The sequence below is a fragment of the Zootoca vivipara genome, chromosome 12 (genome assembly GCF_965207765.1).
Source record: "Zootoca vivipara chromosome 12, rZooViv2.hap1.1, whole genome shotgun sequence".
Lineage (NCBI taxonomy): Eukaryota > Metazoa > Chordata > Lepidosauria > Squamata > Lacertidae > Zootoca > Zootoca vivipara.
The window spans coordinates 25295107-25308922 of NC_142595.1; the positions used below are offsets into that span (position 1 = coordinate 25295107).

The window sequence follows — 13816 nt, forward strand, 5'->3', positions numbered from 1 at the left end:
TTTTTTCCGATTTTGAAGATCGCCACCGCGCCGTGCGCTGTAAGAGCGGGCGGCGGCAGCGGGCGGCGGGGGTCGTTGCGGGCCGGATTGGGAGGCCAATTGGGCCGCATCCGGCCCGGGGGCCGTAGTCTGGGGACCCCTGCTCTAAAGCACGCATCACAGAGGAGCAGGCAGAATAAGAGGCAGAGATCGTAATCAGCCAGATATTATTTTTTACAATATGTCTGATACTCATGTATTCATTACCCTTATACTTTTATAGTCCATATAACATTACTATTTTTTAATGTAATCGCAAGCTGAACAAATGAATGAAGCTCTTCTTAGCCATTGATAGCTTTTAGCAGCTTATCTCAAGTAAACAAGATTTTGCTTTTGGGAAGCCAAGAGGTGAGCTATCTACCTGGAAGCTTGTAAATAAAATAAGCAAAGCATGAATGTGCTCAAATTACATCGTGGGATTTCCAGAAAGGGCAACGGCATTCCAATAAGGCTGGAAAGCCTTGTAATCAGGACAAACAGCTTGCCTGCCACTCAACTTTGGGCAGAGTAAATGGAGAGAGGCTTGGAGGAAAACTGTAAGGCAGGAAAACTGTAAGAACTTTAAGAGATATTTTGGGGCAAAATATCTGCAGCAAGCCAAAAGAAGCAGTCCACTATTGCCGCTCTCTGCCATCCCTCTGTGCTTACTAGGCTGATGCAATAACTGTCTTCGGCAACTATATCCCTGAATGTGCTGTGTGACTGAGAGCTCTTGAGTAGATGGAATTAATAGATCACTTTTGAAAACTGGTACCATTATCTTGGCCTCTGTGCTTTGCCCCTCCAGTTCTGGCTTGCATTTATAGCACAGTGTGCTGATACCCACCCCCCACCCCCCCATTATTTCAACTGTGAAATGTGGTTTCACTCTTTCAATGCTTATGAAATCTAGGAATTATATACCTCCATCAAATCACAGCAGTAGCAGTGAAGTAAGACCAAGCTGGTGTTAACCTTTATCTCAATGCTGTGCATTTTAGTTCCACTTCTCCCCTTCCCACGCTGATGAAACCTTGGGCTTTCAACCGCAGCAGTGATTTCACAATCCCTCTTTCTGGCTCCGGTAAGAAAAAGGATTATAGCGGTTACAATAAAAATCTTGCTTCACTTCAGTGAAATAATTGCTGTGCAAGGTTACTACAGTTAGCTAATGACGACAGGGGTCTCCCAACAGAGTGGAAAGTAATACTATCATGGTGCAGACGCTGGGATTGACTAATTTAGTTCATCCCAGATTTGCCTCCAGTCAGAGAGGTTCTCGCTGTCCCACACCAACTTTCAATGCCTTTTTGGCCAAAGGCAACAGCAGAATGGGGTGGGGGGAGAGAATGGCCAACTCTCTCCTTAACTATTGTTTTCAACCTAGCTGATGTTTATCTAATAAAGGAGGCTTCCACACTAGGCATTTACCTTAGAACAGGGGTCCCCAAACTAAGGCCCGGGGGCCGGATGCGGACCAATTGCCTTCTAAATCCGGCCCGCGGACGGTCCGGGAATCAGCATGTTTTTACATGAGTAGAATGTGTCCTTTTATTTAAAATGCACCTCTGGGTTATTTGTGGGGCATAAGAATTCGTTCATGTTTTTTTTCCTTCAAAATATAGTCCGGCCCCTCACAAGGTCTGAGGAACAGTGGACCGGCCCCCTGCTGAAAAAGTTTGCTGACCCCTGTTAGAATGGCTACTCTTTGTTGACCCATTCTTTATAGGGCAGACACATTGTTGTTTAGTCATTTAGTCGTGTCTGACTCTTCGTGATGCCATGGACCAGAGCACGCCAGGCACTCCTGTCTTCAACTGCCTCCTGCAGTTTGGTCAAACTCATGTGCGTAGCTTCGAGAACACTGTCCAACCATCTCGTCCTCTGTCGTCCCCTTCTCCTAGTGCCCTCCATCTTTCCCAACATCAAGGTCTTTTCCAAGGATTCTTCTCTTCTCATGAGGTGGCCAAAGTATTGGAGCCTCAGCTTCACGATCTGTCCTTCCAGTGAGCACTCAGGGCTGATTTCCTTAAGAATTGATAGGTTTGATCTTCTTGCAGTCCATGGGACTCTCAAGAGTCTCCTCCAGCACCATAATTCAAAAGCATCAATTCTTCGGCGATCAGCCTTCTTTATGGTCCTTCTTTATAGGGCAGACACATTGCATGGTCATAAAATCATTTTTCTCTTTTGTTTTCCTTCTGCTGCTTTTGTCCCCCCCCCCTTTATTTTGCAAGTCACAATATCTCATTTTTGGAGTCACAGAATGGTACAGCAGTGCAAACTCTGCAGACATTGGCTGCCTCAGTGCTACTCCTCTGTCCATCAGAAAAGACAGAGTTTTGATGTGTTCAGTGACATGTTGGGTTGGCTGAACCCTGCGGTCCACTATTACCTTTCTAGCCAACACCTTTTTAGCAGCATGTATGGCAAATTTAGGTGATTTTTAACCAGTCTTTTCATTTGTGGGAAAGTGTTTTGTTACATACACCTTTCAAAATCACTTTAAAATACTTGTGCAATGGCACTTAAACAAACAAACAAACAAACAAACAAAATGCATTTAGTGGAAATTGTAAGAATTAACTTTAAAAGACATACTACTAAAATGGCATGCTCAAATCCTCCTTAATGTTTTGCTTTCAGCAGTTTGGTGGCAGCTCTGCATTCCCCAGCCTTCTGCAAGTGTTTCTCAACTTTCCAAGGGAACATGAGACACAGTCTGAGAAATTAGGTGAAATGCATTTGTGAGTCATGCCCACGGATGCAAACATCCGCCAGTTTTGCTTCTCTGTTTCTCATTTTCCAAGTCTTAATTTCATTTCTCCACATTTGCGATTATTGTTAAAAAAAAATCCCCATGAAAACTACTTCAACATTTTAGTGTGGGCATAGGCAAACTCCAGCCTTCCAGGTGTTTGGGACTACAATTCCCATCATCCCTGACCACTGGTCCTGTTAGCTAGGGATGATGGGAGTTTGCCTAGGCCTGTTTTAGTGTGAATTTCTTCTAATCAACATACTTTTTGTGTGATTACGCATTTGTGTACACATTTTTGCAAAGACTTTCGCCTAATATGATGCATTTATTGTAGGGAAAAAAGTAGTTGGTTGGAAAACTCAGTTATCATGTTATTTTGGAAAGTGCAAATTTGATATACAGTATTCAGATTTAAATGTGAGCTGAATCAACCCCCCTCCGCATGCTAAGTCATGACATTTTTTTTATAAAGGGTGTAAAATAGACTCTGACTAGTACAGAGGAAGAAGGAAGCAAGTCAGCTGGCAAAAGTGCGAAGGAGAAGTAATATAGAAGACGTGAATCATTATTGTAAAATTGCATTATTTTGCAATTGCATTATTTTCCCAGCAACTCTCTTAATGTTATGAAACAGGAAAGGAATTCTACTGTACTGCTTGTTTTCATATAGCACTTCCCCAATGCTTTGCCATCAGCAATTATGGGAGGTCCATTTACTGAACCGCCTTGGCATCTGACACTTTGTCCTTTCAAAAGTGGCTCAGTTGAAATGTTCGCTCACATTCTCCCATACTGTAATTTTTATAGGGAAATAAGGTGGTTTGTCTTGATATTGCAACACCATATTTCACAATTCTGGTCTGAGCACTATGCAAAATTATCTCCTCAGTTACAGAAGTACAGCCTGAAGGCAGTGGTTAGAGTGCTGGATAGACCTGGGTTCAAATCCTCACTTGGCCATGCAGCTCACTGGGTGACCTTGGGCCAATCACTGCCTCTCTCAGCCTAACCTAACCTGTTGTTGTGAGTATACAGGTGAAACTCGGAAAATTAGAATATTGTCGGAAAGTACATTTATTTCAGTAATGCAACTTATTATTATTATTTTCTTTTAATTTTTACAAATGCTCTCTTTTGGAAATTCCATAGTAATAAAACAAATAGTTACAACAATACAAAAATAAACAAAAATAAACCTCGCTATTACATTTCATTAATTACATTCCATTTATAATTGACCCACCTAACGACAAATAATTGCAATTACAACAAATAAAGGTTTGACATATTTTGCTTTGCATGTCATGCATCTATCTCGTATATTGGTTTCACCTTTTAAGTTGCATTACTGAAATAAATGCACTTTTTGATGATATTCTAATTTTCTGAGTTTCACCTGTAAGATGTAGGGTGGGGGACTATGTACACCACCCTGGACGAAAGGTGGGATAAAAATGTAACAATAGGACATTTAATGTATATTTTTTATTTCATTGCCTTACTGTGGAAGGGATGATTAAAAATACAACTCATACCATGTTGGAAGATGGAAGATTAATTTTGTCTTTTGCATATGCAGCAAAACAAGACACCGCCAGAAAACAAGAAGGAAAAGACCAGAGCAACTGAAAAATTATGTCTGGTGCAAGAATGTTGTACAAAACTGACCAGGCCAACTGACATGAACATGGAGGTTGTAGGCCGGGCAGCAAAATATTGCAGTGCACCCTCTTTCCTAAAAGGAGAGTTCTGGGTCAAGTTTCCATCCCTCTTTCTTCACAGCACCAGGGAAAGAACCTGGCAAGTGGGAACATGATACAGGATAAGGATGGGGCCTCCATTTGGTATAGAACAGCAGAGGCCTGCCAGAAGTCGCTGGGTTACAAGTCTCATCAGCCCCAATGGGCATGGCCAGTGCCCAACTATAATGGGATGTGTCATCTGGGGCTTCTCATGTGAGGTCTGCGAGCTTTGCACATATGGTCCACAGCAGTGACTCTGCAGAGCGCCATAGCTGTGTGTGTGTGTGTGTGTGTGTGTGTGTGTGGAAAAAGAGCAGACACAGCAGCTGCTTCTCCATTTTTAGAAGATGGTGACCCACTTGGAAGATGAGTGAGATGGACAGGTGACAGGGGAGGAGGATCTGCCTTACTGGTGGCTGTAAGATATGCTTATGTAGCTGCCATCTGGTGGCCCAAAAGTTTCAACAGAAAAGTTGGAACTGAGCATGCTCAAGGCTGTCAACCACTGAGAATAAATTGTTATTGTTATTGTTATTATTATTATTAATGGTGGGGGGTAGTAACATACTCTTTAAAAAAAGAAAGATTTGCTTTATTTATAAATATCAGCATATTGTCCCCAAGGTTTTACAATTTTCTCCTTGGAAGCTGTTAATTTCTGAAGAATTCAAACTGTAGCATATTTCACAGGAGGCATTTGAACCTTGTCGTGATCATTTGGGTGCATGATGGTGAGGAAATTTGTGTAGGTATACATTATCTTCAGCTGGAGTAGAATTTTGTCCTGGAACTTGAATCATCCTGAACCTAACTCTGTTCACTCAAATTTCGTAACTCATTTGAGATAGTTATGCTGACAGACTAAAGAACGGTGGCTTTAAGCTAATGAATTTGCTCTTAATATCTGCAACTCCTGCAAGTGATGATGAGATTGCAGGCATTGAAATTGTATGTTATCTCATTTCTTATTAGCATCATTGCCTTTATAAAGCTTTCACTCACATTATGACAGTTGATTCTTAAGAGTTTTGGGTGAATTTAGTCATGCTGAGAAGCTCATTATACTGAAATCTAGGAGAAGGGTGCCTTCTTTTGATAGCAATTGTAACATATTTGTTTTTATTTTCCGTGCATAGAATAATGTTGACAAAATGACTCTTTAGTGTGGGAAAAAAATTGCCTATTAACTACAACAGCAGCTCCAATTATTAATTTTTATTGGAGAGGTGTATCTACACCAAATAACAGTTTCTAAACTCCCTCTTCGTTTTATATATTATGCATTCTTTGTTGCGTTTCATACTTTTTATTATCAATTTAAAACTTAAAATATAAGTAAAGCCTATTTTATTGTCCCCCCCCCAAAAAAAATTTACTTGGGCTCTTGTAAGATAACATTTATATGCTGCCTATTGGCCCTCAAAGTGACCCAAGGTGGGTTACAACAAATATATACAATAACAACTGAGAAGAATATCTTAAAAGGATTGCTGAAAGGCAGCATAAAAAGGAGGAGGATTTAAATGCAGTTTTAAAAAAATCTTAAAAGCCTGGCAGAATAAAAATGTCTTTGGTGCCTGACTGAAATGCAGTTTTCCTCAGCAGAACCTCTTAAGTGCACCGCAAAATTTGGCTCTAAAACCCAGCGGAAACTCAAAAGGCGTTCCTTTCCCTGGAGAAATTTCGATGGTCTTTATCAACGCTCTTCTTGATTCCCTCAGATGTTCTGTTCCAGCAACGAATCTCCTCATTCAATAAGGCTGCAGCAAGTCTGCCATTGCCTCCTTCCTCACAGGCTCCTCTACCACTTGTGTTGGATGGGTTACTTTTCCACATTTTGAAAAATTGGGTGCTAATGTGCAAGTGCTATGTGCCTTGTGTGTGTGTGTGTTAAATGGTGCTGACTTGTAGAGAGACAGAGCAAGCAAGTTGCCAAAAAATGTGGGGAGGGGGAAGAGTCGTTGGGCCCATCTGTTTTTACCTCAGAGGTAGGGCATCTGCTTTGCATTGAGAAGCTCCTATGGCAGCTCCAGGTCAGGCTGGAAAAAGACACCTGCCTGAAATCCTGGAGAGCTTCTGCCTGTCCGTATAAACCAGTCTTTCCCAAACTTGGGGTCTCCTGCTGGTTTTGGACTACAGTTCCCATCATCCCTGACCACTGGGTCCTGCTAGCTAGGGATGATGGGAGTTGTAGTCCAAAACCAGCTGGAGACCCAAGTTTGGGATACACTAGTATAAACAATATTGAACTGGGTGGGCCAGTGATCTGACTCGGTATAAAGCAGCTTCCCACATCATTATCATTAGGATGAAAAACGACTCAAAAAGGGCCTGATCAAAAAGGCCCTCAACACAATGTCAAAACACCATTGTCTTTTTCAGGCATCCTCCTTCGTCAGGAAGAGCGGGACGGTGCTCACCTCACTCATTAGAGCTTTTCTTATATTTATACAGATTTGAGGAATACATACAAGATATATTACATGAATACTGATTTTTTTTAATTGGTTTGTCTTTGAATACTGTAGAAAGGACTCATAAAAATAATATTCACACTTTGTCTTAGAAAGTTCTCCAGATGAAAGTTTTCTTTTCTCACGTGTACACGACAAAACGAGAGCAAATCCAGAAACGAAAGAAGATTTTAAAAAGCCCCAACACAACCGTAATTCTATGTTCAACACAAAGGTGTAAAACATTTAACGCTCACTGAAAATAACATTCACACTCATATTCTAAAAATTATATTTCACAGATAATGGTAAATCAATACAATTCACTACAATTAAAGAACGATCCACAGACATATCATAAAATGCAGTTTGTGGCAACAACTCAGCTACCATGCCCTCCTAAAGAGCTTACTACCATACCTTTAAAATAGTTGTTGTTGTTTTTTTTAATTAAACCCTTATGAAGTAAACAGCCTATAAAGCTAAGAGAAAAAACCTAGACCTCACCAACCAATTGATGCCAAATTAGCAATTAAACCCACAAGTATTAGCTCCTGTAGTAAACACAGCACCTTGCTGTTAAGTCGTGAAAAGAGCTCATTGGTCTTTTCCCTTTTCCTTCTGTTTCTGGAGTTCCAGAAATGCTACATATGCCTTTGGCAGGGACCCTTTAATCATTGTTACGCTGCTCCCCGCATGGTCACATATACATGACCTGCCCGTATGATACTATGCTTTACCTGGTGCAAAAATCCGCTCTAATCTGGGTGGGAGCAGGCCATTTGCAGCCCCACAACCCAGTTCTACTTATTTCGAGCAAAACTTTCTTGTGGCAACTTGGAAAGAGGTTGCTTCCTTTCCACTGATCTTCGAGTGGACCATTGTGCAATTGCGTGTTCTATCATTACTTCTGCTGCTACAGAGGTTCTCATGGTCAGGAACAGAATTGTTGTTGTTGTTGTTGTTGTTGTTGTTGTTGTTGTTGTTGTTGTTATCGAATCAGGTGCACAGCCGTTCAGCCACAGATTCCCTACTCACCAAGCCACCCTAGGTACCGGTTGGAGGAAGGAGCCGCAGGCAATTTGAGTAGGGACACTAGCAACTCTGTTGACCATTAGATGATCATCAAATAACAAATCCAATTCTGCTGCAAATCTTTCACACCTGCTACACTCCTCTGTGAGAAACAACTTCTGCTCTAGCCCAGGGAGGGGGAACCTGCAGACCTCCAGGTACTGACGAACTACAACCCCCATTATCACCCTGGCCATTGGTCAAGGGTGATGGGAGTTGGTGCCCACCAGGACCAGGAGGTCCACCTGTTCTAGGTATCTGCCAGCACTTTGGCTCCAGACTTGACACAAAGCACACAGCTACTCACTCTGCTCAGCCAAGACAATTATACCTCCCCACCCCCCCCTGCCATCCTTAGTTATGCATGTCCACTACCCTCTGCCAGGGAGATTCCATTAGGGGTACATACAGGTGAACAATTTACTAATAGCAGAAGTGGTTCCAAATTATTAAAAATGTTAGGATGGTGCACCCTCTCTAATAAGTTCTGCTGCCCGCAGAACACCGTGGAATTTCACCCCAAACCACAACTACGAAATTTTATTGTATACAGAAACCTGCTTCTTTATGTTGAGTGCCCAGACTTAGGCAAAGCAGCTCTTTCTACAGTTACAGAAAATGGTCAACAAGGAAACTGCATGAACTTTCGTGTCAGCACCAAGAAGCAGCTTCATGGGGGAATATGGAAAACAAATGGGTTTCATGCCATATTAACTGGGCTTGCTCTGTTTGACAAAGCCAGGACTGAGCAAGTCCTCAGCAAATGAGCATATAGGATTGACCACAGCTCTTTATCTCCACTCGGTTTTGAAAGTTTCCACAATATTTAATATTTTTTAATGTAAAGGAACAATTTGCCAGCTGATTCTGGTCTTGGCGTGGACAACATAAGCTTTCTTAGAGCTCACTTTTCTAGCAGCAGTAACTATTGCCAGAAGAGTGAGCTGGCAGCTCGCATTGTAAAGGGTTTTGTTTAGATTTTCATAAAGCTTTGCTTAACTGTAACAGGAACTCTTACTGACAATGGGAGACACGGCCTGGAACAGCCGGTTTCCCAACTTGGTACTCTCCAGATGTTGTTGCTCTACAACTCCCTTAATCCTAGAGCTCTGGGCCTTGTTGGCTGGGGTTGATGGACATCCTAAACATCTGGAGGACTTCAGGTTGCTAAGGCAAGCCTAGAATACCTTGAGAACAATCTGGCTGGTGAATGGGCTACTCTGAACAATCCCCTCAGTACTAAGAATTATGAAAAAGAAGCGGTAGGAGCAGAAGTTTGCAGAGCAACGACATGAAAATTGGCTGGTGTGTAGGCATAGTGCTAATGAGCTCTTTCTATATATTTTTCCTTTTTAGTAGGGTACTGATTTATAACCCTTACAAAAGAACATTCTGTTTTTCGGAAGAGTGCAACTTAGATCTGTGTTTAAGGCCTTAACCACCTATATATTGGAATAGTGCTAAAAAATACACAAGCCCTTTAAGTTATCCATATATTGAGTTGCACGTATCATCAAGTAATGAGCACAACTTCTATTGCAGAAATCTACGTTGAAGCAGATTGTTTCCCTCCCCTGGTATTTTTGCTTCTTCATCAAAGCAAAGGGTTAAAATTGTGCGTTTGCTTAAAATTTCTTAAAATCGCTGCTGAATTTCAACTTTTAAGCTGGGCTCATCTGGTTCCACTGAATTTTGACGTATTAGTAGCTGTTTTTCTTCTGCAGAATAAAGAATGGGAGGTAGAATGGGGAGAGCTAGCGCTGGATAAAGCTAATTGAACTGAACTCAAGAAGAAGAAAAATTAAAATGCCTATCTCTACCCCACCCCCGCTTTTCTGAGAACCCAATGATGTCTGTTCCTCAGCCTCAGTATATTTTTCACATTTCGTTAAATTTGGTTTTCTTCCTTTTTCATGAATATTTTTAAAAAGTACCTTGCTTTCAAGTTGCCTTAGACAGGAAGTTAAAAAATACAGGCTCTAACGGAGGTCAATAGCAGCTCAGCATCTTAGCGCTGGGATTTGGGTGAAAAGCTTACAATGTTAATCCTCTTAGCCCACTTTGCTGGCAGGTGTATTGAGCAGGGAAGGTCACTTGCTTCTCTCAGAGAAGAATTACACCGGGAAGATCCTGCCTCCCTCTCCGTGCCTAGATGACAAGCTCTGGTCCACACCAGTCATCATCAACAGTAGTATATATTGCCTACCTGTAATTTCGAAGCTAGTATTGCCTTCCTAATTCACAAACTCACATACCTACACTTAATTATAATTGTCAATGCCAATCAAAACGACGACAACATGACTAGTTGTTGAGCTAGGACAAGGGCTAGATGACCATCAGGTTGAGGAACTACCAGGGATAAGGTCCTGCTCTGTCAAGCAACCAAAGGTAGACAACAGGTACCTGGTACTTCTACCTGGCCAACCGAGAAGTCTCTGACTGACAGGAAATTGCAAGGCAGAGGGTCTTCTCGGTGGTGGCGCCCGCCCTGTGGAACGCCCTCCCATCAGATGTCAAAGAGAAAAACAGCTTTTTGCTTCGACTCAGACCAACACGGCTACCTACCTGTAGCTTTTTAGAAGACATCTGAAGGCAGCCCTGTTTAGGGAGGCTTTTAATGTTTAATAGATGCTGCTAAAACATACAGGTGACAAGCCCAAAAGCAATGTTCGGCTGCAGCTGTGCCAACACAGCTCCACTGCATTTCTTTCAACGGGGGGATGGGGGATGGGACATGCTGCCCTCCAGGTGCCATTCAACTCCACCTCCCATCAACCATAGCTGGCGGCATGGCCAACGTTCATGGTCTATGGGAGTTGTAGTCCTCCAACACCTGGAGGTCCCGCAGGTTCACCACCCCTGCCTCCACATTTCCAATCTCCTTTGCTTCTTGTATCATTGTCTCTGAAGCTTTGTGTAGTAAAGTACACATTGCCTACCTGGATAGCCACTTAACTGACCTTTACATTATTATTTTTTTGCTGCAGGTGTAAAGCGGCTTTTATTTTTATCTGTTAAGCTGCCTTGAGCCCCTGGGTCAAGGATAGGGATGGAATCATAGAACTGTAGAGTTGGAAGGGGCCTCAAGAGTCATCTAGTCCAGTGTTTCCCAACCTTGTGCCTCCAGATGTTTTGAGACTACAATTCCCATCATCCCTAGCTAGCAAGACCAGTGGTCAGGAATGATGGGAATTGTAGTCCGAAAACAGCTGGAGGCACAAGGTTGGGAAACACTGATCTAGTCCAACCCCCTGCAATGCAGGAACCTCAGCTAAAATCATGTTTTATTACGTAGAATGTACCAAATCTGATAACGAGAAAAAAGGGGGCAACCCCCATCCCTTTAACGATACTGGGCTTGGTGGAAGGCTTTTAAACCTCTTTGTCCAAGCCAGCACCTCTGCTTGCTGCATAGCCCAACAGCGTCACCACTGCTAATGTGGCCTTTGAGAAACCAGGTGGGCTTTCTCTGCCATCGCTTCTAGATACCGCTAAGAGCAGAGGTGATGTTTAAAATGCCCTCCTCCTCCTTTCAGGGAAGTGTCCCAAACGGTTCTAAAGCTGGAAAAACAACTTGCGAATTATTGGCACCGGCCTCAAATGTTTAGATGCCTCCCCAGTATAGTGGGATAAGGAAACATTTCAGTTGCCAAGCTAACAAGTCTGAGAAACAGATTCCAGGGAATACTCAGGCTGTTTAAATTCCATTATAAAATTCATATCCTAGCTAGCAATGTGTGCATTTCCTGGGGCGGGGTGGATAAGGAGAGGGAAATTGTATTATAAAGGACACAACATTGACAAGAACCACCAAACTCACATACCTATGATCTTGATGATCAAAACTTGACACAAGTTTTTCTTGATGTCCGCATGATTGAATTGCAGCCTGCACCTTAAAAGGTTGTTAGCGATTATATGACATAACGTATTATAGCTCTCAGGGTCTGTTCCCCCCCCCCCCAACAGAAGCATCAGAAAGAAATAAACCCACTTACGAATCCATTAGCAGAAGAAAACCCTCCTCCTTGCTGTACCGCTGTTTAGAAAGCAGACCAACCAGCAGTCAACCATATACCAAACTATCTGCATTCTAGGTGACAGAGCAGCACAGGGTTTTTTATTCTGACACAGTGGGGCACTAAAGCAAAAGCCCATTAAACCACAGGGGTGGAAACAAGCAGCATCTTAGTTAGACATCACAGAGGGCAGCAACAAGATAACTCTCTCTGAATCCCAGTGCTGGCATGAATCAGTGAATGAATCAACGAAGAGTGGTACCTAACCAACCTAATAGTTGGTGTTCCAGCAAGATGGTGTTTCCTGCTTGGCAGGGGGTTGGACTGGATGGCCCTTGTAGTCTCTTCCAACTCTATGATTCTATGATGATCAACTTATGCTGGATTTCCAACCGAGAGAGATTGGAAACGAGGCCTGGGTCCTTTGGCCTCATCTCGTGCCTTCTCCACTGCCGTCATTGTATAATGTCAAAATAAACCATCCATGCTTCAATGTCTTTCAGCCATTGGCTCTCCCATCCAGAAGAGACGCCGCAATGAGGCAGCCGCGACTGTCGAAATGTGGCAACCACTGCAAAGCAAGTGTCAAAACATTTCTTCCCTCTTCCTTCTCGTCCCTGGGTTGTGTTCTCAACCTGCCATGCGGAGTTCCCCACTCCCTCAACCTCAGAGAGTGAAAAGCTTTGATGCAAATGCTTTTCAAAGAAGACTCTGAAGAGCATTGCTTTTGTAACTGGGGGGGGGAAACCCGGTTCATGCTCCAGCAAGAAGGAATGAGAACCTGTCCCAACTGCCTACCAAATAATTAAAATGTATTTATAAATGATCAGCTAAGGTTTCCAAACTCACAAAGAAATCTATATCTAGTGTGCACCTCAAAATTTCTGATATAGCCCTTTTGATGAGCATGTCCCAAAAAAAAAAAAAACCCAAAGGGCACAACTTTATATTAAAGTGCATTTGCTATTATCCTAAACATCGCCTTGCAACAGGCTCCTACCTTTCTATACCTGCCCAAGTCTTCTGGGCTGGATGTTTTCCATTACCCAGAGAGCAAGCTATGAGTACCTTTCAAATCTCAGTGGTGTCTGCATCTATTTTCAGATTCTTGAAAAATAAAATAACAGTAATAATAATAAATACGTTTTAAGCTCCCCACCCCACCCTTCGTCTCTCTTCCAAGCTAAACTCTACCCAGGATTCAAGCATCGTTTGAGCCGTCTGCGTTCTCTGTCGGATCTTGGAATCCTGCGCAACATGTGCTCATTTTAAAAGGAAATTAATTTTTTTAAACGGAGCCATTGTGTGGAAGTGTATCCTGAAGATGCAGCCGGAACGAAGGAAACAGGGTTCTCACGCTGCTGGCCTCTCACAGCTCACCAGAAGGGAATATAAAAGACACCCGGGCTCAGTACTTGTTGATCCCAAAGATGCGTACGCCATGCAGTTGGGGTAGTTTGGGGATCAAGACGCTCATCAAGGAGATGGTGTTGATGATGAAGTGTACCCGGTCATATTTAGTGTAGAAGCTAGTAAGGAAATAACTGCGGAGGAAAGAAGAGGAGGAGAGAATTGAATCGCGTATGCCCCAATTCCCTCAACTAGCCCATGCTGAGGGTTCAAACATGGAACTACGGAGGCTTAAAATATCAATGACTTCCCTTCCTCTCCTTCCATGGTTCATTTTGCACAGCACAAACACCTGCACATTTTATATAAACTAAACCATTCTGTATTCCATTA

At 42.6% G+C, this 13816-nt stretch overlaps 1 protein-coding gene across 8 annotated transcripts in view; it reads right to left on the reverse strand.

Annotated features, from left to right (window-relative positions):
• Positions 1–7003: 7003 nt before the first annotated feature.
• ORMDL3 (ORMDL sphingolipid biosynthesis regulator 3) overlaps positions 7004–13816 on the reverse strand; it is a 33062-nt gene continuing 26249 nt past the window's right edge. For 7 of the 8 annotated variants that reach the window (XM_035137139.3, XM_035137141.3, XM_035137138.3 and 4 more), the window contains one exon: positions 7004–13617. In XM_035137139.3, coding sequence (XP_034993030.2) covers positions 13482–13617 — 136 coding nt within the window. In that variant the 3' untranslated portion in view covers positions 7004–13481. The remainder of the gene's footprint in view (positions 13618–13816) is intronic. The other variant, XR_015946710.1, reaches the window with a different exon arrangement.